The sequence below is a fragment of the Chiloscyllium punctatum genome, chromosome 5, assembly GCF_047496795.1.
Source record: "Chiloscyllium punctatum isolate Juve2018m chromosome 5, sChiPun1.3, whole genome shotgun sequence".
Taxonomy (NCBI): domain Eukaryota; kingdom Metazoa; phylum Chordata; class Chondrichthyes; order Orectolobiformes; family Hemiscylliidae; genus Chiloscyllium; species Chiloscyllium punctatum.
In genome coordinates this window covers 19,440,224-19,465,819 of record NC_092743.1, presented here as the reverse complement: position 1 = coordinate 19,465,819, position 25,596 = coordinate 19,440,224, and the positions used below count along the sequence as shown (strand labels likewise).

At 41.4% G+C, this 25,596-nt stretch overlaps 1 protein-coding gene across 7 annotated transcripts in view; it reads left to right on the top strand.

Moving 5' to 3' along the window:
• LOC140476930 (receptor-type tyrosine-protein phosphatase mu-like) overlaps nucleotides 1-24,216 on the top strand; it is an 887,393-nt gene extending 863,177 nt beyond the window's left edge. For all 7 annotated transcript variants that reach the window (XM_072569881.1, XM_072569880.1, XM_072569879.1 and 4 more), the window contains 4 exons: nucleotides 9,707-9,832; nucleotides 11,977-12,140; nucleotides 15,359-15,494; nucleotides 18,225-24,216. In XM_072569881.1, the coding sequence (XP_072425982.1) occupies nucleotides 9,707-9,832; nucleotides 11,977-12,140; nucleotides 15,359-15,494; nucleotides 18,225-18,278 (480 nt within the window). In that variant the 3' untranslated portion in view covers nucleotides 18,279-24,216. The remainder of the gene's footprint in view (nucleotides 1-9,706; nucleotides 9,833-11,976; nucleotides 12,141-15,358; nucleotides 15,495-18,224) is intronic.
• Nucleotides 24,217-25,596: the final 1,380 nt, after the last annotated feature.

Here is a 25,596-nt window from a genome sequence, read left to right as displayed (position 1 = left end):
TTTTTCTGGAATTGTTCAAAGCCCGTCAGTTTACATTTGCCACCAACACATCAGCTGGAGATTGAAAGCAACCCCTTCCTACCCCTCTCCACACCCCTCCCTCCTGGGAGTACAGAGATTTACAATTTAGCTGATCTGTTATTAAGAAGCTAACTGCTGGGGAAGTGTGAGACACAGATAAAAGAACAAATTTCGACAAGCAGTAAATATGAATGAAAATTCAACCATTCATCAATTAACAGCAGGGGTAGCTACTATGATTTAAAAGCACAGATTTTGCACTGTGATATATACAATGATTTCAGATGTTTATTCATGAACCATCAGTTATTTTTTCTCTATCATTCTCTACAGATCAAACTTATTTACTTAGCCTCTTGTAAAACTGAAATAGAATCAATTATTTCTAAACCATTAACTTGTCTATCTGCAAAATATACTTTAAAGGTTTTTGAACATGAGGACTGAGAATATAAAAGTTAGAAGCAGGGTAGCTTCTCATGCCTGCTCCACCAATCAATACAATCATGGCTTGTCTTCAGCTTCAATTTCACTTTCCCAGTCCACCACCTAAACCATTGACTGTGTCTATACTTCCCACTGTCTTGGGAAAGCAACCAATATAATCAAGACCCTTCCCACCCCAGCTATACTCTCTTGCACCCTCTTCCTTTGGGCAAAAGATATAAAGCTTGAATACACGTACAAATAGATTGAAGAACAACTTCTTTCTCGTTGTCAGAAATTTGAACAGACTCTCAGATGTTAATTCTGATCTCTCCCTCTCTGCACCTTCTCAGCAGCTGTAAGACTGTAATCTGTACTCTGTTCAGCTACCCTGATGCACTTTGCGTGGTACAATCGGCCTGTACAGCACGCAAAACAGTACTTTTCACTGTATCTTAGTACAACAATCAAGCAATGTCACTGGACTAATAGAGTAGACTAGCTTTTACTTGTCATTTCTACCATATACAACTGATACAGTAAAAACGAGACACCCTCCAATACCAAGGGTGCTACATGGACAGCACAAACTGCACAATTATGCATGGCATAAAGTGTAAAAGAAGTGCAAAACATGCAAGTTACAGCATAATAGATGAATGATAATAATAGACATTTTTCTAGCAGCAATTTGAAGTCATGCAAAGAATTTCAGATGGGAAAGAATCCAACCAAACTGTGTGAAAGAGCCTGATGGCTTGAAGGAAGAAACAGTCTCGTTGTGAGAGATCGAATGTTCCGGTATCTTCTGCAAGATGGCAGGAGGGAGAAGAGTTTGAGTGAGGGTGTATGGGGTCGTCCACAATGGTCTTAGTCTTTCGGTTGCAGCGTGTGGTGTAAATTTCTCTAATGGAGGGAAGAGAGAGCCCAACGATCTTCTCAGCTGTCTTCACGATCCATTGTAGGGTCTTACGATCCCAGACAGTGCAATCCCCAAACCAGGCAGTGATGCAGCAGCTCAAGGTGCTCTCAATGAACCCTCTGTAGAATGTGGGGAAGATCGGGGGGGGTGGGGGTTCTTTCCTCAGCCTGCACAGAAAGTAGAGATGCTGCTGGGCTTTCCTGGCAATGGAGCTCGTGTTGAAGGACCAGGTGAGATTCTCTGCCAGGTGAATCTCACAATCTCAACGGGGAGCTGTCGACGTCCAGCAGAGAGTGGTCACTCCGTGCCCTCCTGAAGTTAACAACCATCTCTTTCATCTTGTCCATGTTCAGAGACAGGTAACCTCAGGTAAATATTCTCAGGGCGTCGGTTCAAATGCTACTGTGGTAGCTGATGAAATTTGAATCCAATAAAATCTGAAATGGTAAGATGGTCACCAATGGTGACGATGCAGCCATTGTTATAAAACCCATCTGGTTCACTAAACGAAAGTGAGGACTGCAGGTGCTGGAGTTTAGAGTGGAGAGTATGGTGCTGGAAAAGCACAGCAGGTCAGGCAGCATCTGAGGAGCAGGAAAATCAACATTTCAGGCAAATTCTATTGTCACGTAAGAATCTACGCAAGCTCTGTTGTTCTCCTGTTGGCATTTATTCACTTGTCAGATTCACATTGATAACTTCCAAGGTTTTTACCCAAAATGTCGCTTTTCCTGCTCCTGGGATGCTGTCTGACAGGCTGTGCTTTTCCAGCACCACCCTCTCGACTGGTTCACTAAACCCCTTTAGGGAAGGAAATCTGTCATCATTACCTGCTCTGACCTACCTATGACTAGATCCACAACAATCTAGTTGATTGTAGTGGTTCTGTTCGCCGAGCTGGGAATTTGTGTTGCAGATGTTTTGTCCCCTGTCTAGGTGACATCCTCAGTGCTTGGGAGCCTCCTGTGAATCTAGTTGATTCTTAACTGCACTCTGGGCATGAGTCAACCAGATGGACAATAAATGTTAATGTACCCAGTGACTTCCATGTTCCATAAAAATTCCAATGATTGACAACTTTTTAAGTGAAGATATCCTTATTTCAGTCTTAAATGATCATCCCTCTACTCTGATACTATATTGCAGATTTCCCCATTAGGGAAACAACCTCACAATATCTATCATCTCAAGCGCCTTCAGAATTTTGTATGTTTTAATGAGATCACCTCTTATTCTTCAGTAGTCTGGAAAATTATCTCTAATTTACTCAGTCTCTCATCATAGGGAAACCAATCACCAAGGGGAACAAACTAATGAACCATTGCTGTACCCTCTCCAATGCAAATATATCCTTCCTTAAATGTGGTAATGAAAATAGCATTTTCTATTCCAGGTGTAGTCTCATGTAAAGCCTTCTACAATAATAATACTTCCTAATTTCCATCCTTCCTTCACACTGGTTCAAAAGCCTGGAATTCTCTCCCTAATGGCACTGTGGGTCTACCTACAGCAAATGGACTGCAGTGGCTCAAAAAGGCAGATAACATAAGACCGTAAGATACAGGAGCAGAATTAGGCCATTTGACCCAATGAGTCTGCTCCATCATTCAACCATGGTTGATACGTTTCTCAATCCATTCTCCTACCTTCTCCCAGTGACCTTTGATCCCCTTGCCAATCAAGAACCTATCTATCTATGTCTTAAATCCATCCAATAACTTGGCCTCCACAGCCTCCTGCAGTAAGGAGTTCCACAGATTCATTCCCTGCGGGCTGAAAAACATTCCTCCTCATCACAGTTCGAAAGAGTTGTCCTTTCACTCCCTTCCCAAGAGCAGCTAGAGATGGGCAATAATTGTTGGCCAGCCAGCGATGCCTAGGTCTCACGAGTTAATTTTTAAAAATGCCAGGTATGATGTTCCTAACTTCCTTTTACACTCTGTTACGAGCAGTGACATTATTTATGCTTGTTGTTTTTGAATGAAGGGCCTTGGTGAGACCTCACTTGGGGTATTCTGTGCAGCTCATCGATGGAAGAATGTTCTTCCAGTGGAGAGAGTGCAGCAAAAGTTTATCAGACTTAGTCTCGAGACAGCAAGACTGACGTATGAGGAGAGGTTGGATCAATTAGAATGCTGTTCACTAGAGTTCAAAAGATTAAGGAGGGATGTGATAGAAACCTATAAAATTCTAACAGGGCAGCACAGTGGATCAGTGGTCAGCACTGTTACCTCACAGAGCCAGGGGCCAGGATTCGATTCCAGCTTTGGGCAACTGAGTTTGCACATTCTCCCTGTGTCTGTGTGGGTTTCCTCCGGGTGCTCCGATTTCCTCCCACAGTCCAAAGATGTGCTGGTTAGGAGAATTGGCCATGCTAAATTGTCCATAGTGTTCAGGATGTGTAGGCTAGGTGCATTAGTCAGGGCTAAATATATGGTAGGGGAATAGGTCTGGGTAGGTTACTCTTCAGAGGGTTGGTGTGTACTTGTTGGGCCGAAGGGCCTGTTTCCACACTGTAGGGAATCTAATCTAATCTAAATCTAAGGACTAGATAGGGTAAGGTGTAGGAAGGATATTCCCAGTGATGGGCAAGTCCAGCACCAGGAGAATGTCACAATCTGAGAATACATGGTAAACCAGTTAGGTATGAGATGAGGAGAAATTCTTTTACCCAGAGTATGATGAGCCTGTGAAATTCACTACCAGATAAAAGACCAGTCACGGCCAAAATATTGTATGATATTAAGAATGAGTTGGATAATAATGGCTGGGCCTAAAAGGATCAAAAATATGTGGGGAGTAAGCAGGAATAAGCTATTGAGTTGGATAGTCGACCATGATCATAAAGAATGGTGGAGTAGGCTTAAAGGGCCAAATGGTCTACTGATGCTCTTATTTCTTTGTTTCTATTATGAATACCACTTCATGCCTGTGGTGGAATTGAAAGCAAATGTTAGATAGGGAATCTGATGGGGCAAAATCGTTCATGACTTCAGGAAATTTATGGACCGCAAACCATAAATGACTGGCATCAGCTTGCTTTTTGCTAACCTTCAGAACCATAACAGACTGAGGTTCATTATGTGTTTTCCTGCAGTCATCATTAGGCCACATCTTTTCCCTGGAGAATTGGTGTATTTGTATACTGACCTGTCATTTCAGGGACTAGGGTCCAGATAGTTGGAACAAGTCCCTGCTCTCTAGCTACAACAGTCCTCAAGATTTGTTTTTTTTAACTCTGATGAATATTTGCAGAGGTCCACTTCAAAACTCATCACTTGCACAGTCAGTGCTAGCTAATTAAGTCACTTATCTAAAATGCTGTTTTGAGTATACAAAGGTGGAAATATCCAGTTGCACAACATATGGCAAGTTCATATTGCTAAACATCTTTAAATGGGAGGAAGACATCCAAGGAATTCTACTATTCTGGAATCTTTGTCACTCACCCTGGAGTATGGAGCATTGACAGCAACACAGAAACAGCTGCAAGTGTCTGTGTTTGCATGTGTGCAGTTGTTTAGATGATACTTTTTATGACTTTAGCCTTCCATCCTTCCCTAAAGTCAGATGGATGCTCTTACCAGCCAGCAATATACCAGGGTAACATGACCCTGAAAATTGGTGGCTAGACCCAGAGGCAGCTGTTTCCATTTAATTCTGGTTACAGTGTCCTTCTTATAACTGCCTGTTGAAGTGGGGGATGTTGTCTCATTTACATCCCAATAGTCCAGTCAAAATCAGAGCTGCCTTCAGTGACAAACTTACAAAGTGAATGGAGCAGGGAAGAGAAAGTGAGGACTGCAGATGCTGGAGATCAGAGCTGAAAAATGTGTTGCTGGAAAAGCGCAGCAGGTCAGGCAGCATCAAAGGAGCAGGAGAATCGACGTTTCGGGCATAAGCCCTTCTTCAGGAATGAGGAGGGTGTGCCAAGCAGGCTAAGATAAAAGGTACAGAGGAGGGACTTGGGGGAGGGGCGTTGGGAAGGTGATGCGATAGGTGGAAGGAGGTTAAGGTGAGGGTGATAGGCCGGAGAGGGGGTGGGGGCGGAGAGGTCAGAAAGAAGATTGCAGGTCAAGAAGGCGGTGCTGAGTCCGAGGGTTGGGACTGAGATAAGGTGGGGGGAGGGGAAATGAGAAAGCTGGAGAAATCTGCATTCATCCCTTGTGGTTGGAAGGTTCCTAGGCGGAAGATGAGGCGCTCTTCCTCCAGGCGTCGTGTTGCCATGGTCTGGCTAGTCTGTTTGAGGATGTGGCTGAAGAGCTTCAGGGCAGAGGAGATGACCTGGGGGGTGCAGTGAGAGAGGGACTCACTGAGATCCTTGTAGAGGGACGAGGAGAGCTTCTTCAAGGAAGGCATCCTTGCAAGAGGATTCGCAGAAGGTTAAAATCAGTCAAGGAGAGGCTTTGGCTGTGGCATAGGGAACATTGTAGGATTGTTTAGTGCAATATACCACTCATTGTATTGTCAGTAACTGAACAGATGTATTCACTTTACTCACCATCTCCTCAATCCTTTGAAGTTCCTGAATTGAGATTCCATTACCCAAGAGATGATTTAGAAAAAGAAGGGACCTCTCCCTGTGTTGTATCCAACATAGCCTTCCTCAAAAGCCCATACCAAAAGCAGATTGATAACCATTCACCCAATTACTATTTATTGAATCTTCAATGTTGCGTATGGCTATATTGCTATAGTAAAGGGCATTTGAAACAAGTTGTTGCATGTGAAGTCGGATGATGATGTGGCTTTAAAGAGTTTATTTTGTCCTGGTTTTTTTGAAGAAGAGATACAGAGCCAGCGACTGAAGACCACTTGAGTAAACAGTTTGTGAGGACTTGGGTTTTGCTTTAAAAGTGGGAACAATGGAAGCAGCCTGAGTGTGGCTGGCTTTCATAAACCAGACTTTCGAGTTTTTTTTAGGTTTAGCTTTAAGCGGAAGCTATTGAGGTCTCAAAGGATTTCAAATCCTTAGTGAATGTCTCCTGGCTGCTACTCTCTCTGAATGTTCTCATTATGTTCTTTTTCCTCCTGGATTGGGGAACTGCATGTGAGAATCTGTGTCTGAACTGTCCTTTCCGCCAAGGGATGTGTTTATGGGATGTTACTATAGAAGAACACAGCAGTTCAGGCAGCATCCAATGAGCAGCGAAATCGACGTTTCGGGCAAAAGCCCTTCATCAGGAATAAAGGCAGTGAGCCTGAAACGTGGAGAGATAAGCTAGAGGAGGGTGGAGGTGGGGAGAGAGTAGCATAGAGTACAATGGGTGAGTGGGGGAGGAGATGAAAGTGATAGGTTAAGGAGGAGAGGGTGGAGTGGATAGGTGGAAAAGAACATAGGCAGGTCGGACAAGTCCGGACAAGTCAAGGAGACAGTGCTGAGCTGGAAGTTTAAAACTAGAATGAGGTGGGGGAAGGGGAAATGAGGAAGCTGTTGAAGTCCACATTGATGCCCTGGGGTTGAAGTGTTCCGAGGCGGAAGATGAGGCGTTCTTCCTCCAGGCGTCTGGTGAGGGAGCGGCGGTGAAAGAGGCCCAGGACCTCCATGTCCTTGGCAGAGTGGGAGGGGGAGTTGAAATGTTGGGCCACGGGGCGGTTTGGTTAATTGGTGCAGGTGTCTCGGAGATGTTCCCTAAAGCGCTCTGCTAGGAGGCGCCCAGTCTCCCCAATGTAGAGGAGACCACATCGGGAGCAACGGATACAATAAATGATATTAGTGGATGTGCAGGTAAAACTTTGATGGATGTGGAAGGCTCCTTTAGGGCCTTGGATAGAGGTGAGGGAGGAGGTGTGGGCGCAGGTTTTACAGTTCCTGTGGTGGCAGGGGAAAGTGCCAGAATGGGAGGGTGGGTCATAGGGGGGTGTGGACCTGACCAGGTAGTCACGGAGGGAACGGTCTTTGCGGAAAGCGGAAAGGGGTGGGGAGGGAAATATATCCCTGGTGGTGGGGTCTGTTTGGAAGTGGCGGAAATGTCGGCGGAAGGTTTGGTTTATGCGAAGATTTGTAGAGTGGAAGGTGGAAGGCGTTCTGTCCTTGTTACGGTTGGAGGGGTGGAGTCTGAGGGCGGAGGTGCGGGATGTGGACGAGATGCGTTGGAGGGCATCTTTAACCACGTGGGAAAGGAAATTGCGGTCTCTCAAGAAGGAGGCCATCTGGTGTGTTCTATGGTGGAACTGGTCCTCCTGGGAGCAGATACGGCGGAGGCGGAGAAATTGGGAATGCAAGATGGCATTTTTGCAAGAGATAGGGTGGGAAGAGGTGTAATCCAGGTAGCTATGGGAGTCGGTGGGTTTGTAAAAAATGTCAGTGTCAAGTCGGTCGTCACTAATGGAGATGGAGAGGTCCAGGAAGGGGAGCGAGGTGTCAGAGATGGTCCAGGTAAATTTAAGGTCAGGGTGGAATGTGTTGGTGAAGTAAATCATCCGCCGACATTTCCGCCACCTCCAAAAAGACCCCAACACCAGGGATATATTTCCCTCCCCACCCCTTTCCGCCTTCCGCAAAGACCGTTCCCTCCGTGACTACCTGGTCAGGTCCGCACCCCCCTCCGACCCACCCTCCCATTCTGGCACTTTCCCCTGCCACCGCAGGAACTGTAAAATCCGTGCCCACACCTCCTCTCTCACCTCTATCCAAGGCCCTAAAGGAGCCTTCCACATCCATCAAAGTTTTACCTGCACATCCACCAATATCATTTATTGTATCCGTTGCTCCTGATGTGGTCTCCTCTACATTGGGGAGACTGGGCGCCTCCTAGCAGAGCGCTTTAGGGAACATCTCCGAGACACCCGCACCAATCAACCAAACCGCCCCGTGGCCCAACATTTCAACTCCCCCTCCCACTCTGCCGAGGACATGGAGGTCCTGGGCCTCTTTCACCGCCGCTCCCTCACCACCAGACGCCTGGAGGAAGAGCGCCTCATCTTCCGCCTCGGAACACTTCAACCCCAGGGCATCAATGTGGACTTCAACAGCTTCCTCATTTCCCCTTCCCCCACCTCATCCTAGTTTCAAACCTCCAGCTCAGCACTGTCCCCTGACTTGTCCGGACTTGTCCGACCTGCCTATCTCCTTTTCCACCTATCCACTCCACCCTCTCCTCCCTGACCTATCACCTTCATCCCCTCCCCCACTCACCCATTGTACTCTATGCTACTCTCTCCCCACCCCCACCCTCCTCTAGCTTATCTCTCCACGCTTCAGGCTCATTGCCTTTATTCCTGATGAAGGGCTTTTGCCCGAAACGTCGATTTCGAAGCTACTTGGATGCTGCCTGAACTGCTGTGCTCTTCCAGCACCACTAATCCAGCATTTGGTTTTCAGCATCTGCAGTCATTGTTTTTACCCTATATAAGAACAGTTAATGCGTAACAGTTACTGTATCTATTATTCTGTTAAGTTATCCAATAAAGTTGTTATTCTCTACTCCTCTTTCTTTGGTTGAGTGTTAACTAAGGTATTTAAATAAATTGCATTTTGCTTAATGTCAAGTAGTTTGACAGTTGCAATTATAACGAAGCTGCTCCTTTAACAAGGCTGTGGTGTCCTTGGCTTTTTTTCAGAGAGGTCATAAAAGACACAGACTACGCAAAGTCTGCGGTTGAAGGGTTTCAGAGCCAATTTGTTAATTGCTAACAGATACTGCCTCAGCCAGAAGGCTTTCATGTTTTAAAAAGAACACTTGTACAATAAAAGGAGATTAGTCAGTTCTCCCAGTTCAGCTTTTTTCTGGTTTGATTTAGTTTTTAGTAATGGTGTGAAAAAAAGCTGCTGGACCCAAGGAAACAGGTCCAGGCTGGTACTTTCTCTCTGACCTCTCTCCTGTAAGACCCTATGTTTGATTTTACCTTTTGTACCAAGGGGGATTGTTGCAAGTATTGGAATAGCATCATTAAGTTGGAATGATCTGTTGGGTTTTCAGATAGGTTAAGTTATTCGGTGTTCTGTTCTCTTTTGGAAATTCTGTTTTTTATTTAAAACTAAGTGGTTTGACCAGTGGCATCTCTCCTGGAATATGCACTCTACACCTGCTTAAAACAACTAGCAAAGGTAGGGTCTGGGCAACCTTCTTGAAATGTTTTGAGGCGTCTGGCCTATTCCTTAACACATTGCATTGGGAACAGACACTTCACAGTTGCATTTAAAATAAGAAAAGGTTTGGGTCTACACTATCTTCTTAAAATATTTCGTGGGTGTCTGATCTGGTCCACAACAGAAGCACATTGAGATGTTTCTGAAAGCTGTCATAAGACACTACACATCTGCAAACCGTTTAATAATGCTGATATTAATACTATTTAGCAGATATAAATGCCTCTTGTCTTTTCTCAAAATAGCTGTGCCCCCAGTACTGGCCAGAAAATGGTGTCCATCGGCATGGTCCCCTCCAGGTTGAGTTTGTGTCTGCTGACTTGGAGGAAGACATTATCAGCAGAATATTCCGAATTTACAATGCATCCAGGGTAAGAACCTGTTTTCTGTCACAGTCTATTGAAATCCTCACAAGCTTTTTCAAATTTGACTTTCCATGTTGTTTTTCATCCTCACTTGTAATCAACAGTAGTTCAGAAGTGTAGTGATTGGAACCATGGCCAAGTGGATCTCATTGACTCTGAGATCCTTGATTGGATTTGTTAACCTGGGCAAATCAGGGAGCCCCAGATGATAGATTTAGACAGGAGATTCAAAAGGTCTCCTCATTCTAGGGAGTGGCTTTGAGTAAAGGGTGAGTTAGTGATGGGATACCAGACTCTGTGCAGTTACTTCAAGAAGGAACACTATTCAAGGTCTCTATATATTAATGTAAAAAGAATGTCAGACTTGTATTCGGTCTGAGAAACCACACATATCAATCATACTTCTGGACATTACTTAAATCCTGAAAATGGGACCGTTTAAAAAAGTAACCATACTTTAAACTGAAGGATATATTAAAAATTCCATTATATGGATGAAATGTTTGTTGAAGTATTATAATTTTGCAACAGGATTATTATCAACACTGAATATACTCATGTTAACAGTTGTTATCAAATGTTTTTAACAGAGCATGAGTTTAAACATCGTGTAATAGAAATGTTCTTCTGTTTTAATTAAAAAATCTTAAAAAACAGGATGCTTGAAATACTGATAGGTTGAATGGATGTAACTGACATCGCTTCTCTTGAGCCCACCACATCGCTCTCCCTGCCTGCACCGCTCCCCCCACCCCCCCCACCCAACCATTGTTTTAGGTTTGATCAATATTTTATTATACGGCACTGAACTGATTTAGTTTTTTGTGTTGCAAATTTCGTAATCATCAACTTATAATATTATATTTTTAGATTCCCTACAGTTTGGAAACAGGTCCTTCAGCCCAACCAGTCCACACCGACCCTCCGAAGAGCAACCCACCCAGACCCATTTCCCTTTGACTAATGCATCTAGCACTATGGGCAATTTAGCATGGCCAATTCACCTGAGCTACACATCTTTGGACTGTGGGAGAAAACCGGAGCACCCAGAGGAAACCCACGCAGACCCGGGGAGAATGTGCAAATTCCACACAGTCACCCGAGTCTGGAATCGAACCTGGGACCCTGATGCTGTGAGGCAGCAGTGCTAACCACTGAGCCACTGTGCCACCCCCTTTTTTTCAGTGGTGGTGGACCCAAGCCAGTGTTAGATTAGATTAGATTCCCTACAGTGCAGAAACAGGCCCTCCAGCCCAACCAGTCCACACCGACCCTCCGAAGAGTAACCCACCCAGACCCATCTCCCTCAATAAATACATCAATCTAGAGACTAGCTGTAATAAAGTAACAACATGAATCAGGTGTTATATTAAATTGGCTGGGGGTATGGAATGGAATTCAAAAGAGGACATTTTTGAACACTATTCTGGTTATTGGCTTTGAAAGGTAACAATGTTGGCATGGGGTGGGGTGGGGAATAGGCAACGTAGGAGAACCATAAGATTCTAGGTATTAGAGGGTTACAATCTCAGGAAAAGTAAGCTCATTCACTTTGAGAAAGAGTTGGCTAATTCCTTGATTTGTTTATTACATGATGCTGAAATGTCAATGATTGTCACCAGTTCAATTGGTTTGTCATCCTATTAATCAAATTAATCTTAGATCAGGTTGTTAGTGTCCATCTGTCCTTACTCTGATGGAGCTGTCCACCTCAATTCTCCCTCTCTGGAACTAACACAGAGAACACTGGAGAAACTCAGGCAGACCTGGCAGCATCTAAGGAGAGAGAAACCATGTTAACAGTTCAAGTCCAGTATGACTTCTTCAGCACCTCCTCTTCTCCCTCGTTGGACTTGTTCTCTGTCAAAATTTTCTCTACCATGTAATAAGCACAAGCAAAGGAATTGAGCATGTTCATGACACTTCCAACAAAAGCAATTAGAAAAATGGCAAATGGCTGCACTTTACTTTCAGAAAACATTGACACTTTCTTAATATTGTTTTTAACTAACTTTCAATTATGTCAGAAAAAAAGATTTAATAAGATTATAGATAAGAGTAAATATTAATGAATAAAGTTGAAAAATCTTATTCGGTGATGTCTATTTCCTTTCATGTCTTCCTATTGGCTGATATGTGTGCTCAAACAGCCTCAGGATGGTTACCGAATGGTTCAGCAGTTCCAGTTTCTGGGCTGGCCTATGTACCGTGACAATCCTGTCTCAAAGCGTTCCTTCCTGAAACTCATCAGGCAGGTGGAGAAGTGGCAGGAGGAATATGATGGTGGAGAGGGACGCACCGTTGTACACTGTCTGTAAGTGTGTTTTCTGTTCTCCAGCATGATTCTCATTTTTTTTATGCTTTGATTAGACTTTGGAAGTTCCCCCAAATAAATGGATTCCTATTTTGTGCACCTGGTGTTGATGTGATGGGAAAGGTAGACTTGCAAATGTTGGACAACTTGGATTGAGGAGGTTTGACTGTCACCTTATGGTTGTACTCTTCCTTTGCAGTGGAAGGATTGGTAGACAGCCTTAACATTGGAGCATTCTATCCATAGCCATAACAACCTTCATATCAATCAGTAGAGTGATTAGACCAGTATGATGACAGCATTTCAATGAACTTCCATATGAAGTAGCAGGCACAAGGAGAAAATTTGTTCTCACTTGCCCTTTGGATGTTAACCCAGAATTCAGATTCAGAGCTCTTGTCACCAAATTCTGGCCTGTCTGGAATGAGGTTCAAAAAAGAGACTCAGAAGTGGGAATATAACCAGTGAAAAGGGAAGGCAGATTCTATTATTCCACACAAATAACAATAGATTTGCACCATATGTTACTGAGAGTTGAATTTGTACAAATCTTGACATTATTGAGTTTGTAAGCTCATAGATAGAATAATAGGTTTGAATACAAACACAATCCCATGGGCAGGTTTTTGTATTTTGGGTCGAGATACTGACACTGGAGTCAGGTACAGGTCCCTACATTGATGTTTCCAGAGTTGGCTAATTCCTTGATGGACTTGACATGGTGAATGGATATTGGAGGATGACCACCACAAAGAGAGGTGGCAGCCTATTGTTGTCGATAAGGGAGAATGCACTTCAAACTCCATCAAGTAAAGTCCCAGAGTCCTCAAATGCTCCTCATGTGTTAAGCCTTTCATTTTTGCGATCATTCTCGTGAACCTCCTCTGGACCCACTCCAGGGCCAGCACAGCCTTCTTGAGATAGGATTACTCAAAAAATTCAAAATGTGGTCTGACCAGAGCTTTATAAAGCCTCAGAAGTGCATCCGTGCTTTTATGTTCTAGTCCTCTCGAACTAAATGCCAACATTACATTAGCCTTCCTAACTCCCAACTCAACCTGCAAGTTTACCTTAAGAGAATCCTAGACTAGAAGTCCCAAGTCCCTTTGCAATTCATATTTCTGAATTTCCTCATTTAGAAAATAGTCTATTCCTCTATCTTCCTACAAAGTGCATGACATCACACTTTTTCACGTGGTAATCCATCTTCCACTTCTTTGCCCACATTCCAACTTGTCTAAATCTTTCTGAAGACTCCCCACCTCCTCAATACTACCTGCCCCTTCACCTATGTTTGCATCATCTACAAAGAGAAGGCTTTTACTGCTCTATTTGTGGGACAAGAGAAGCAGGAGCTCTTCTGCTCCAACTCCCAAAGCACCCTGCCCTCTAACCAGGTCACTTTACCTTTCCCCCTTGCCCATTCTGCTGCATCATAGAATAGACCTATCTGCATGGTGCTCCCTGGCCACCTAGAAGCCAAGACCCATCATTCAGGTTGACTTCCAGGCAGTAGGTTATCGTGATAAAAGAGGAATGCGGCTGTGGAATGTGGAAGTTGTGGGATTTACCCATCAGAAACCAATTGCTCCTTCTTCCCACCAATAGCGCTTGCTGTACTTGTCTCCTTACCTTGTTCATATCCAGGTTTACATCAGCCTGTCCAATTTCTATGTTTAATTTAAAGTTACATTCAAGATGAACCCTTCAATATCACTTCTTATATGGAATTTCTTTGACAATACATTACTGATAATCTGAAGGAAGTGTGTAACTTTGCTGACTGGACAGGAACCTGGCACGCAGTAACTATTGATTGTGTCCAGTTTCTCATCCCATTGGTTGTCGTTGGAAAGGCTGAATCTCAGGTCATTCTTCAGATTTCAAACCCCTCCCCCACCCCCCCCCCCCCCCACCCCCACCACCACTGGTTAAAAAAAAATCAGCCTTCCAGCGCTGTTCTGTGCTGCTTCCAGTATCTGAATACTTCCCTTGTTTATCAGAAACCTGACCCAAAGTTACAGTCTGGTAAGAGCAACTTCCAACTTAATCTGTGGCTCACTAAACCTTGACTTGTATTCTGTTTGTGCACCATTCTGTTTGTGCACCATTCTGTTTGCTTTGTTGATTGCTGTTCTGTTAGTTGAACATGCTCAGCATTAAGTCTAGCAAGTTACTTGGCCTCTTTCAACTTCATCTGGAGCTATTTCCTCGTCATTCCTTCAGTAGTCACAGATTCCAATGCCTGTGTTTACCCTGTGTCTCAATATGTGATGTGATCTGAATGGATAATAAATGTTCAATAAATAAACTTTTTTTGAAGTCCTGTTTAAAAAAATTCATCTTTTTCCCCTTTTCCACATACACATGGATTTTTTTCTAGGCCGTCAGTATGGTTCCCATTGATGTCTGACTGGTTTTTCCAAAATTGCATTTTCTTAGCATCTTTTTACAATCTCAGGCCATCCCAATATCTCTTACAGCCAATTCAGTGGTCTTGAAGTATTTTCATTGCTTTAACATAGGAAGTACAGCAGTCAATTTGTTCGTACCAAGCTCTCATAAACAGCAATGTAAACATGATTAGTTAATCCCTTTCAGTGGTTTTAGTTGAGGTAAACATATTGGCTGGCATATTATGAAGGACTATGTTGTTCTTCAAAATAATGCCATCCATCTGACAGTGTAGATAGATCCTCAACTTAACATCTGATTTGAAGGACCATGCCTCCAACAGTGTAGCATTCCCTCAGTACTGTTCCAGAGTGTCAGCCTAGACTCAGTGCTTAAGTTTACTGAGGAAGAGTCTTAAGCCTTCTCAGAATCAAGTGTGCTAACAACTGAGCCACGTCTGAAATGTTCCATCTATAATTATTCCCCCCCAATCCCCAACTATATATCCTTGGGGAAATACTGAACAATACACCAGACCCAATTCAGCACAGCTTAGATAAGGGACTGAAAACAATTAAACTGAAACCTGGATACCACAGTGTAGTCGATGTTGATTCACATTTCTCAGGAGAGCTTGGAAAATGTGGCTTCTGCTGCTTTGTGTGAGATAGATTGTGTGTTAATACAGCAACAAATGCCATTTGGCAATCACTGTACATTGTCAGTTTGTGAAGGATGAATTGACTGCGGATTATGTGTGTACTGACAATTGGATCTTCCTGAGCTGAGCACTGAATCATGTCCAAACATTAACACAAATGCAGGAATGGTGGAGGGCGCAGTGGAGCTTTCTGTGCCATCAGTATCGTGTGTGAGATGCTCCGACACCAGCGAGCAGTCGATGTGTTCCATGCTGTGAAAACACTGAGAAACAACAAGCCCAATATGGTGGACCTGCTGGTGAGTACAAAACCTTTATGCAGATGAATTCCTGTCGATTTTACTTATTTTTCATGGATAATAAGTGTGCATCTTTCATTCAGAGACCATAGAGCAATCAATAGGCTCAACATTCCAACTGCCTTTCCCAATCTCTCACTGTAACTTTGGTGAGAAATCAGTAAAAGGCCCAAAGTAGCAGTGTAAAATGTTAAGAAACTTCTCCGTGCCTCAGCCCTCTCCCCACCAGCACCTTAGCCATCCATCCATCTTCATCCCCCTGTGTAGTACTAACTAGCAACTGACTTTATAAGTAAATATGGTTTCTTTATATCCATGTGGACAGCTAAGATCAGGGGCTATTGTATGGTCATCAAAGTTCCATTATAATAATTGTCATTGAATAGAGTAGGATACTATTAAAAAGAATTGTTCTTATCTTATTTTTTTGCTTGATCAATTGAAGCTATAATTAATACCTGTGGGCCCTGTTCTCCATACATTGCTCAATAGGCTATATTTTTCAACGTAAGTGCAGACGTTGTGCTAGCAATCTATTCATTCATATGTTAAGGACAGAGTTCATGTGTTTTGTTATGGTCCATGATCAAGGTGTACTCACGAGTGAGTTAAATGTATGTTCATATCTAAAGAGAGGTTTCTCCCAAGTTAAATACTCTTCAGCAGCAAGCTTTTGTGTATTTAAAAATAAAGATCATTTATTATCTCACACTTGCTCAGCGGGTCTAAATACAATAACACACAAATTATCCTATACATAAAGATCAGATATAAAGGAAGTAAAGAAAAATAATACAAGTAGTCATAATTTCAATCTCTTTTGTAGCAAGCCTGTAGTTTCATGGAAGACTTGATGTTTTGTCTAGAGTGAAAGTCTAACAAATTATCTGATGAAGGAGCAGCACTCCGAAAGCTCGTGCTTCCAAATAAACCTGTTGGACTATAACCTGGTGTTGTGTGATTTTTAACTTAACAAAAGAAAAGAATTCTCAGTAATCTACAAGTCTTCTTGTCATTAAGTGCCTTAACTTTGGAACTGGATTGAGAAAAGTTCCTCTGTGATTTTCAATATATAGTTTTCTTACCTTGGCTGCATAGTTGCCTTGTAACTGGTTTAATGGCTTTTTCTGATTATGCTTCTTGTCATCAGAATAGTTCTTGTCATTGTTAAAGCAGCATGTAACAAACTAGCATCCCTTAACCATATAACATATTACAATTCCAAAATCCTTCTTTCAGGAAATATAGTGCTTTGGGCTCTTACATCATGTGTTACAAAACTTTGAGACAACTAGGAATTTATAAATAGAAAACCTATTCCAAATTACCTTTCTGAATGCCTTTCAGGAAGAGACACTGACATTTGGTATCTCTACTGCCCAAAGTGAAATAGAGAAATGAGTTGACTGATAAGTGACAATCTTGTTCTGCTGACGGTCCATTCTCAACAAAGTGACTTGTGAATATGACTGTCCATATTCTAATATTTAGCTGAGTTTTAGGTCTACCTGGAGCAGATATTGTCAAAAACACATGATGTTGTAGCCAGCTATCTTAAAAGTTTTTTGTGTCTATTTTTATGCCTGTATTGGACACATGCAAACCATCACAAGCTAGCCTAATCCAAGGATGGCATTAGACATTAGACACACTAGCCAGTGCATTTAAAAAGTAGCACAAAAGAGAAATCACTGTAATTCTCAGACTTTTAATATCCAGTAAACTTTATTTTATCCAACAGCTAACAATCTGGTATTCTCAGTAAACTGGAAAAAAAACCCGATGAAATTTACTGTATTATTTTGTCCAATTATTATAGTTTTTAATTTAGTTACCTCAGTGTAATTATACTTGTTCAACTGAATGGCCACATGAAATATAAAAAGTTAATTCAATTTCAAGTAAATTTTTCCACAATGATGTATGAGTATTCAGCTGAGGGTGAGAGTGGGAAGGCTCTCTACTGGTAAGTTTTATTCAAGGCAAAGTAACATTTTAATTTCACTGATTTACACAGTAAATAAAGTATAACAGTAATATATATATATTCTCTCAGTTACATAACTATTGCTTAATGTGTGTTTTTACGTTGATTACGTGAACCTCTTAATCATCTGGAGTACTTGATCACTTCTGGGGCCATAGCTGCCTGTTAATAAAACAAATTTTAACACCAACAGATTTATAATTTTCAAAACTAATTCGCAAAAGCATGATATACTGATCTTGGGAAAGCAAACAAAAGAACTCAGCTGGAACTGCAGTCCTAATTCCAATTTGCTAGAAATGTTTAGGACACAAACTCATCAATGATTCCCATGCCACCAAAATAACCCATTAGCAGGACAGATGAAACATGTATTCCTGGGACTACATAAAATAACAATCTGGTCAGTCTGAAGCGATTGTAAAAGAACTGGATGAAGGTTGAAGCATTTTCCCTGAGTGAAAAGAGTCACAGATGGACAAGGTCCAATTCTCTGCATGGCGCAGTGTATGTTGAGATATGTTTTCTGATCGATTCCTAATATTCACACAAACTACAGTAGGTTACCCAGCATTTTGAATTTACAGGAAACAACCAATGTTGGTGTATGCCAGATAATTTGAATTTTACTGTACATACTGTCCTGACTGATCAATGACCAACACTGAAAGATCTAAGCATGAATCAAATATAAAATGACATTAAAATGGTTCTCAAAATGTTGAATTGTGTTTCTCTTTCAGGAACAGTATAAGTTCTGCTATGAAGTGGCAATTGAGTGCTTGAATTCTGGTTGATGCAAGATCCGTGGCATCACATGAGGCCCCTCCCGTCCACATCCAGAAAACAATGCGCAGGCTCCTGGTAAACTATGACAAGAGAGCTATAAATCAGTGGCCATCAGTTCTACAAGCCAACGCTTCTCTTTGTTTTTAATTCCACAAACTGGGTCCCTTCTGGGGTCTCAGAGAGAGACTGTAAAAAAAAATCTGCTTGCACTGCCAAACATTTACTTTAAACCAGCAGCTCTCCATACTGCAGCTGTTTGATATTTAAAAGGAAATTGGTATTCATACTAAATGTATACACATTACTCAGAGCATTGTTAGTTAGCTGGTGTAACTAAAGAGCACATTTTTGTTTTAATGCAAGATATTTTACTGGCAGTCCAGAGGAGTTGACTAATATTCAGGAGTGAAAATTAGGAATAGGCCATTGGCCTTAGCTGATGTGTCTTCTTGGCTCTAAGTACAATTTTCTAAAAAAAACCTATTCCAGACCTTGTCAGCATTATGTCTGTATCCCATTTATCTCTCACTTACTGGTTTGGAGTCTCTCCATTTTTTTTGCCATGCAAAATGATCTGAGATATTCTGCAATCGATGTACTTGGTGCCATTTTATTCTGTTAATGAATTAATGAACAATTCCATTGATTAAAAAAGTTGAGACTTAGAACCAGTTTCTTCAATCGCCATTTCTGGCTGCTTCTTTCTTCCAATTCTCCTTCATTATTTTACACTTTTAAAACATTTTCATTTCTCCTTCATCTCCATCCATCGTCATTTCTTGATTATGTCTCTGTTAAGCATTTTGGGGTGTTTCATTACATTAAAGTAATTCCACATTAGCCCCAATTTCTGATACAGGAATATAAGACCAGGAGAAAAGCATTCATTCTCGTCAGGCGTATTCCACCACGCAATGAGGCCGTGACTGATTTGCAGCTCATCCATTCACCCAACCTTCCTCCACTCGCTCGATAACCTGACCTAATTAATACTATCAATCTCCATTGTAAGAATGCTAACAAACCTAGCATTTGGCAATATTTTGAGAGAGTGAGTTTCAGATTCCTGCTGTACACATGTAAACAGGTTCCACTCGAAATATTTAAGATCTTAGGGAAAACTTACTTCAGTCAAACGATTGTGAATCTTTGGAGTTCTTGACACCACGGGGTTATCATTTAATGCATTTAGGCTGGGATATATAAACCTTTAGATTCTCAGGGAGTCAAAGGATATGGAAAGTAGTCAGAAAAGAGGATTTGAATTCCAAGACCTTCCAAGACTGTATTAAATGCCATAGCAATATGGAATACTCCTGTTCCCATTTCTTGAAGTTTTGGGTTTTGTTTTGTGAAGATAATACTTTTTCTTCTAGGACTCCACAGCCAAAAAAAAACTCCCTATCAATTAAGCACATGGACCAAATGGCCTCATAAGACGTAGGAACGGAAGTAGGCCATACAGCCCATTGAGTCTTCACTGCCATTCTCAACTAATATTCCTCAACTCCACTTTCCTAACACCTTCATTTACTTATTGATTAAAAACCTCTCTATCATAGCCTTGAATCTCATTCCTCTATAAATCTATCATTTTATCTGAGTAAATCCTCCTTGTCTTCAAGATCTCAATCAGACCATCTCTCAAGTTTTCAAAGTCAGAGGAATACAAACTGTGTGTGTGCAATTTGTTCTCATACTCTAACCCTCAAAGTCCTAGTATGAGTCTGGTGAATCTACGTTTGTGGTTTGCTGCCCAAAACTGTATGCAGTAATCCTGATGGAGACCTGACGACAGCTTTCTACAATGGAAGCATTGACTCCAGATTTTCATATTGAAGAAGACAAACATCTGTTTTTGAATGCTAAAAGGGCCAATGATTCTGGTGGCAAGAGTGATAACTTGTATTGAGGTGATAGCACAGTGTGTCTTTAATACTGATAGATGCACTAGTATTTAATTGACAGATCTGTAGAAAAGCTGCTAGAAGAGGAAGGCACTAGTTAGCCGCATCACCCAACAGTCAATTTTATGATGGAGGATACCTGACATAGGATTGAGGTATACAATGAGATCAAGGCAGTAAGTAGTCCCTAAGGAGCCTGTGCTTAAATTTCATGAGGTGGAAATGGTGCTGGCATCATGATAGTCACACTGTGCCCACAACCCAGTAACTCCAGGCTGATATATTGGGAATACAGATTCAGAATTCCTCAAATTAAGATACTGTCCAATTATAAATTATTCAAACATACAAGATTCTTCAGGGACTTAAGAAAAGGAAAGGTTACTTCTCCTTGTGGGAGAGTTGGGAACAGAGGACATAATCTCAGAATAAGGGGATGCACATTAAAGACAATGAGGAAGAATTCTTCTGTCAGAATCTATGGAATAACTTACCGCAGAGAGCCACTAATGCTGGGTTATTAAGAATATTCAAGACTGATATGGACAGATCTTTAATTAGTAAGGGTTTTGGCAGTTATGGGGAAAAGGCAAGAAAGTGGAGTTGAGGATTATCACATCAGCTCAGAGCAATCAGAGGGGCTGAATGGTCTACTTAGGCTTCTAATCTCTTTGTTTTCTATGGTCTTATATATACTAAACTAGAAAACTACTGTAAGCAGGCTACTTACCTCAAATAAAACCCTTACAGATCTAAAACAGTTCTGAATGTAGACCCTTAAAATGCAAACTCAAGCAGCTTCACTTTCTCTATGGGCTCCTGAACCCAATGCCAGGCTCAAGTAGAAGCCTCCACATGCTGAAGAGTCATTCAGTATGGTTTATCCCAGAGCAGCCAGTTCATGACCAGAATGTGGACTTTCAAATTTGGATGCCCAGTCAGAGACAGTCTAGTTGGAACATAACAGCAGGAAGTAACACAAGTTGAGCCAAAGAGAGGGAGCTCAAAAACAGAGGCAGCCAAGCTTTTACTATCTCTGCAACCTGGCTGCTGCTGTTCAGGAAGAATGCATTCATGTGGCTGCTTGCGCACCTTAGTGGACAATGAGAGCCTGGAGCACTGGCTGCCCTGTCTGTGGCTGTGGGAGGTTGCCTCTGGGTGGTCAAATGGCAGATGCCAATTGGAAAATCTCATCTGGCTTCATTTTGTGGAACCTTTATAAAAGGCCATTAGTGACCCAGACTAGCCACCCCCCATACACCTGCCTCTGCAATAACTGCCTGGAATCTGGATGCTTGGGCATGGAGTGGGGAGGCTTGGGGATTGGGGAGGCAGGATGGTGGCAGTGTGGAGTAGAGCCAGCATGCAGCCTGGCAGTGATATTGATATTGACTGGCTACCCCCATTCCCACCCTCCTGGGGCCAGACAATTAGGGCCTAAGGAGTTCATGGAAACATGAGCTTGTTGATACTCCCAACTCACTATCCAACTGCTTACATTCCAGTGCACTAAAGCTCAGTGAGCAACATTTGTAATTAGGAACAAAGTTCCTGAAGCCGGGGCAGGTCCTAAATCTCAAATGGCCTCAGTGGTGACTCGTGACAATCACCAATTCCATGGATAAAAGTTGTTTATTATCTTAAGCTAGACTGTCAACAGCCCTTCGCTACTGTGAAATTCTAGATATACTGATTGTAACAAATCATAAGCAACACCAATGGGATGCCAGGAATTTAAATAAAGGAGTAACTCTCCTTCCTAGCGAACAATTCCATCCCCCTTCCTGGCCTACTGCTTCAGGCTGAGCCAGATTTATATAGTCTCCTGAATTCAGCTCCTAACCCCATATCCTTTCCATTACCAGAATCAATTCCTTCTATCTCTGTATCACCACCCATTTCCACAGCTGATGCTGAAAGCCTCATCTATGCTTTTGCTGCCTAAGGAAGGGAAAAGTGACATACTGGTAATCTCAAACAGCTAGTAATCCTGAGGAGCAGGCTACCTGTCATTTCAAATCTCAACATGACAGCTCATCAAGTTTAAGCTGCATTAATCAAAAGGATCTAGTACTGGTTTGTATCGTTGTGACCATGACAACTATTGCTCTTGTTAAAACTTACGTTCACTGAAGTCCTGTAGGGAAAGAAATCTGCCAGTCTCACCTGGTCTGGTTTAAACATAGCTCCAGGCCCACAGCAACCTGGTTGACTCTTTGCTGCCCTTTGAAATGACCTAGCAAGCTGTTCACTTCAGGAGCAATTATTGGTTCACATGTCCTGTGAAATCATTTTTACGAAAGGCTCAAAGCTCGCCTGATTGGCCTTCCATCTTATACCAACTATGTACCTAAACTTATCCAAATTCTGCTTCTTATACCCTAACATAAACTAAACCCATTTGTTTATCAGTCTTGTACTTCCTGACTCTTCACCTCTCTCTCCTCCTCTGTTATTCAGACCAAACATTTTAGCCACAATCTCAAATGGCTGGCTATCTTTGTTTTCTTTGTGTGCTGCTGTGTAATGTCTTATTATATTAAAGGCAATACATTGAAGCAAGGTGTTGCTGTAAATTAGTTCATCTTCCTTTAACCAGCAAGATCAGCTCTTTCACATCAAACCACTCAGAATGCCCAAACAACACATCTGATGCTTTATAGGGGTCGTATTATCAAGACCTTTTTAATGACTTTCAGACCCTGCTCTATCCAAGCACTAATAGAGAAGAATCCAGTCAAAGGTGTTATTATTTCTGTCTGTGGAACATATGCATGAGCTCTGACATCAAGTTCCAAGTTGAAAAATGATTAGAGAAAAGAGCAATGCTTTAAAAAAAATGAAAGTAGAACTGTATCCACAATTACTATCTTAAGATTATGATTCTTATTCGCAATGGCCATGAAATTCTCCAGACCTCCTGTAATATTTTGGGTATTCAGAACCACATTAAAATACTTATTCTAATCTCTGTATCCACTCATGCCCAGTGGTGTTTTTGTGTAGTGTCAAAAGGAAGTGTCAATTTACTCTTCACTATCAATTATTTAAGCTCGGTTCCATCAAACCATTAACAGTATTGGTAGTTGGAATGATGATGCTACCAGGCTGAGAAGGGTACATGGTGCAATAGGTTGTACATGTCTCCAGAAAGATGGATTTTGACTTGGCAAGCAAACTTTATTTCTCATTTCATCCTTTCTTACATTTTTCTCAAATTATCAGCATTTAATGTTCCCATACTTCCTGAAATGTTGGTGCACCAGACATTTAGAAATCATTTTGAAGTGTTTAAGGAATTGATTGAGAAGGAAACAAAAGTTAAAAGTAGTCCTTTTAATATGATAAATACATTGTAATGCTCTAGTCTCTCAAACAATATAGTGGATGACACTGGCTTTATATAAATTTATTTAAATGGAGACCGATCTCTCAGTAATTGTCATTGAGAAGGCTTTAGTTCTAACAGTATTGTCTGTTCTCACTGGTGTTAGTCAACTTCCAGCGATAAACTAGATTGCTTGTGGCACTGAGTCACTGAACGAACCTCTGTTCAAGGATCAAATTGTATTTCCATTTTGTGGGGAATACAATTCTTTATTAAAATTATTATCCTTATATTCAAAAGAAAATAACACTTAGTGTATGTGGCTAATATAGACTTAACAGACTATTTGTACATGTAAATCTTTTGGTTATTTTGTTCAATCAGTGATTGCTACCTTTATCATTTCATCTGCTTGTCAACTTAGATTTAATGCTGAGTGCAGCTATGACAAAAAACAAAAGCCAGAAATTAGTCCAGCCCTAAACGAATGAGCCAAAGCTTTATTTTGTTCCTTCATTTGTTTATATTGTAAATATTTATGAATCATCTGATTATTTATTCATGAAGAACACTCTTTATGTGAAGCACAGTAAGTGACAATCATTTTTTCCAGAAACCTTACTATTGTCCACAGAATGATATTGTCAACTTTTTGTTTAACTTGTATTTCAGTAATTAATTGTTCAATAAAGAATTACGAGTCTAGTGTTCTGCATGTTGTTCCCTTGTGCTCTATCTTCCCCCTCCTGTTGTCTTCCTGCTGTGACATTGTATACTTTCATTCACAATCCTTCAAAAAAATGAATTGGAAGTTAAAATTTTCACATCTCATCCAATTGAATAGTTCACAATTCTTTCAAATAGCACTAAAAATGGTTAGTGTTTAAGAAGCTGTTGATTGCGAAATATTCTCCAAAAAGTTGAAGTGAAATTTCTTTTGCAAGTGATTTATCAAATTTGGGACCTTTCACAGATTCTTTACAAAATGTTATGAGATTTCCATTTATTTACCTCACCAAGTACCTCACCAGACTAATTTTTGGTTGATGTAGTAGAATCAAAACTAGTTAAACACATGCTTCCTCCTGCTGCTGTCTTCACATGACTTTATGAATACATTGCTAAGTACAAGCCCAGAAAATCCAAAGGTTGATATCTCATCTGACAGTGTTTCAGTGTCACAGGCTTGAGCTAAGAACTACTCACTTAGGGATCAGACTCACAGACTCCTAGTAACTAGTATCTACATGGTCTATATTGCAGTCATCTGTGAAGCTTCTACTGTTATAATCCTGGATGAGATCTGCTTAGGAGCAGGTAATTTTTAAAAAAACAAAATTTTTGATCTCAGGTACTTACTATGAGAACTTAGCCACGAGTTTCCATGGTTTTCAAAAAACAAACTAAACTTTATCATACGAGTTAGAAAAGCAAAACAACCTAGAGCTTATAATTAAGATGAGGAAAATATGGGTTTACTATCAAACTATGGTCTCCTGTACTTTAAATGGCCATTTGAGTCAAAACAGGTAATACTCTGATGCTAATGACATTGTAAGTCACTAAATCACTCTTTTGTCAGAGATTCCAATTCTTCACTTTTGAAGATCTCGCTTCAGAATTACCTCAAAAACTGCCTGTCACCGACTGCCTCAATAACTGCTCACACCTGCCATATTTTAAGGGGAGACAATGGCCTAGTGGTATGGTCATTCAATTATTAATCCAGAAATTCAGCTAATGTTCTGGAAACCTGGGTTCAAATCCAGCCACAGTTGTCAGTGGAGTTTGAATTCAATCAAAATAATCTGGAATTAAGAGTCTACCATTATCGATTGCCACAAAAAAACACATCTGGTTTATTAATGTCCTTCATAAAGGAAGATCTGCTATCCTTGCCTAGTGCAGCCTACATATGACCCATGACCCACAGCAATGTGGTTGCCCTCAGCTGCTTTCTGAAATGCCTAGCAAGCTACTCAGTTGTGTAGTCACTATGAAGTCTCAACAAAGAAATGAATATCGACAGACCACCTGACATCAGTCTAGGCACAAGAAAAGACAACGGCAGAGTCCTTGTCAAGCCTGAAA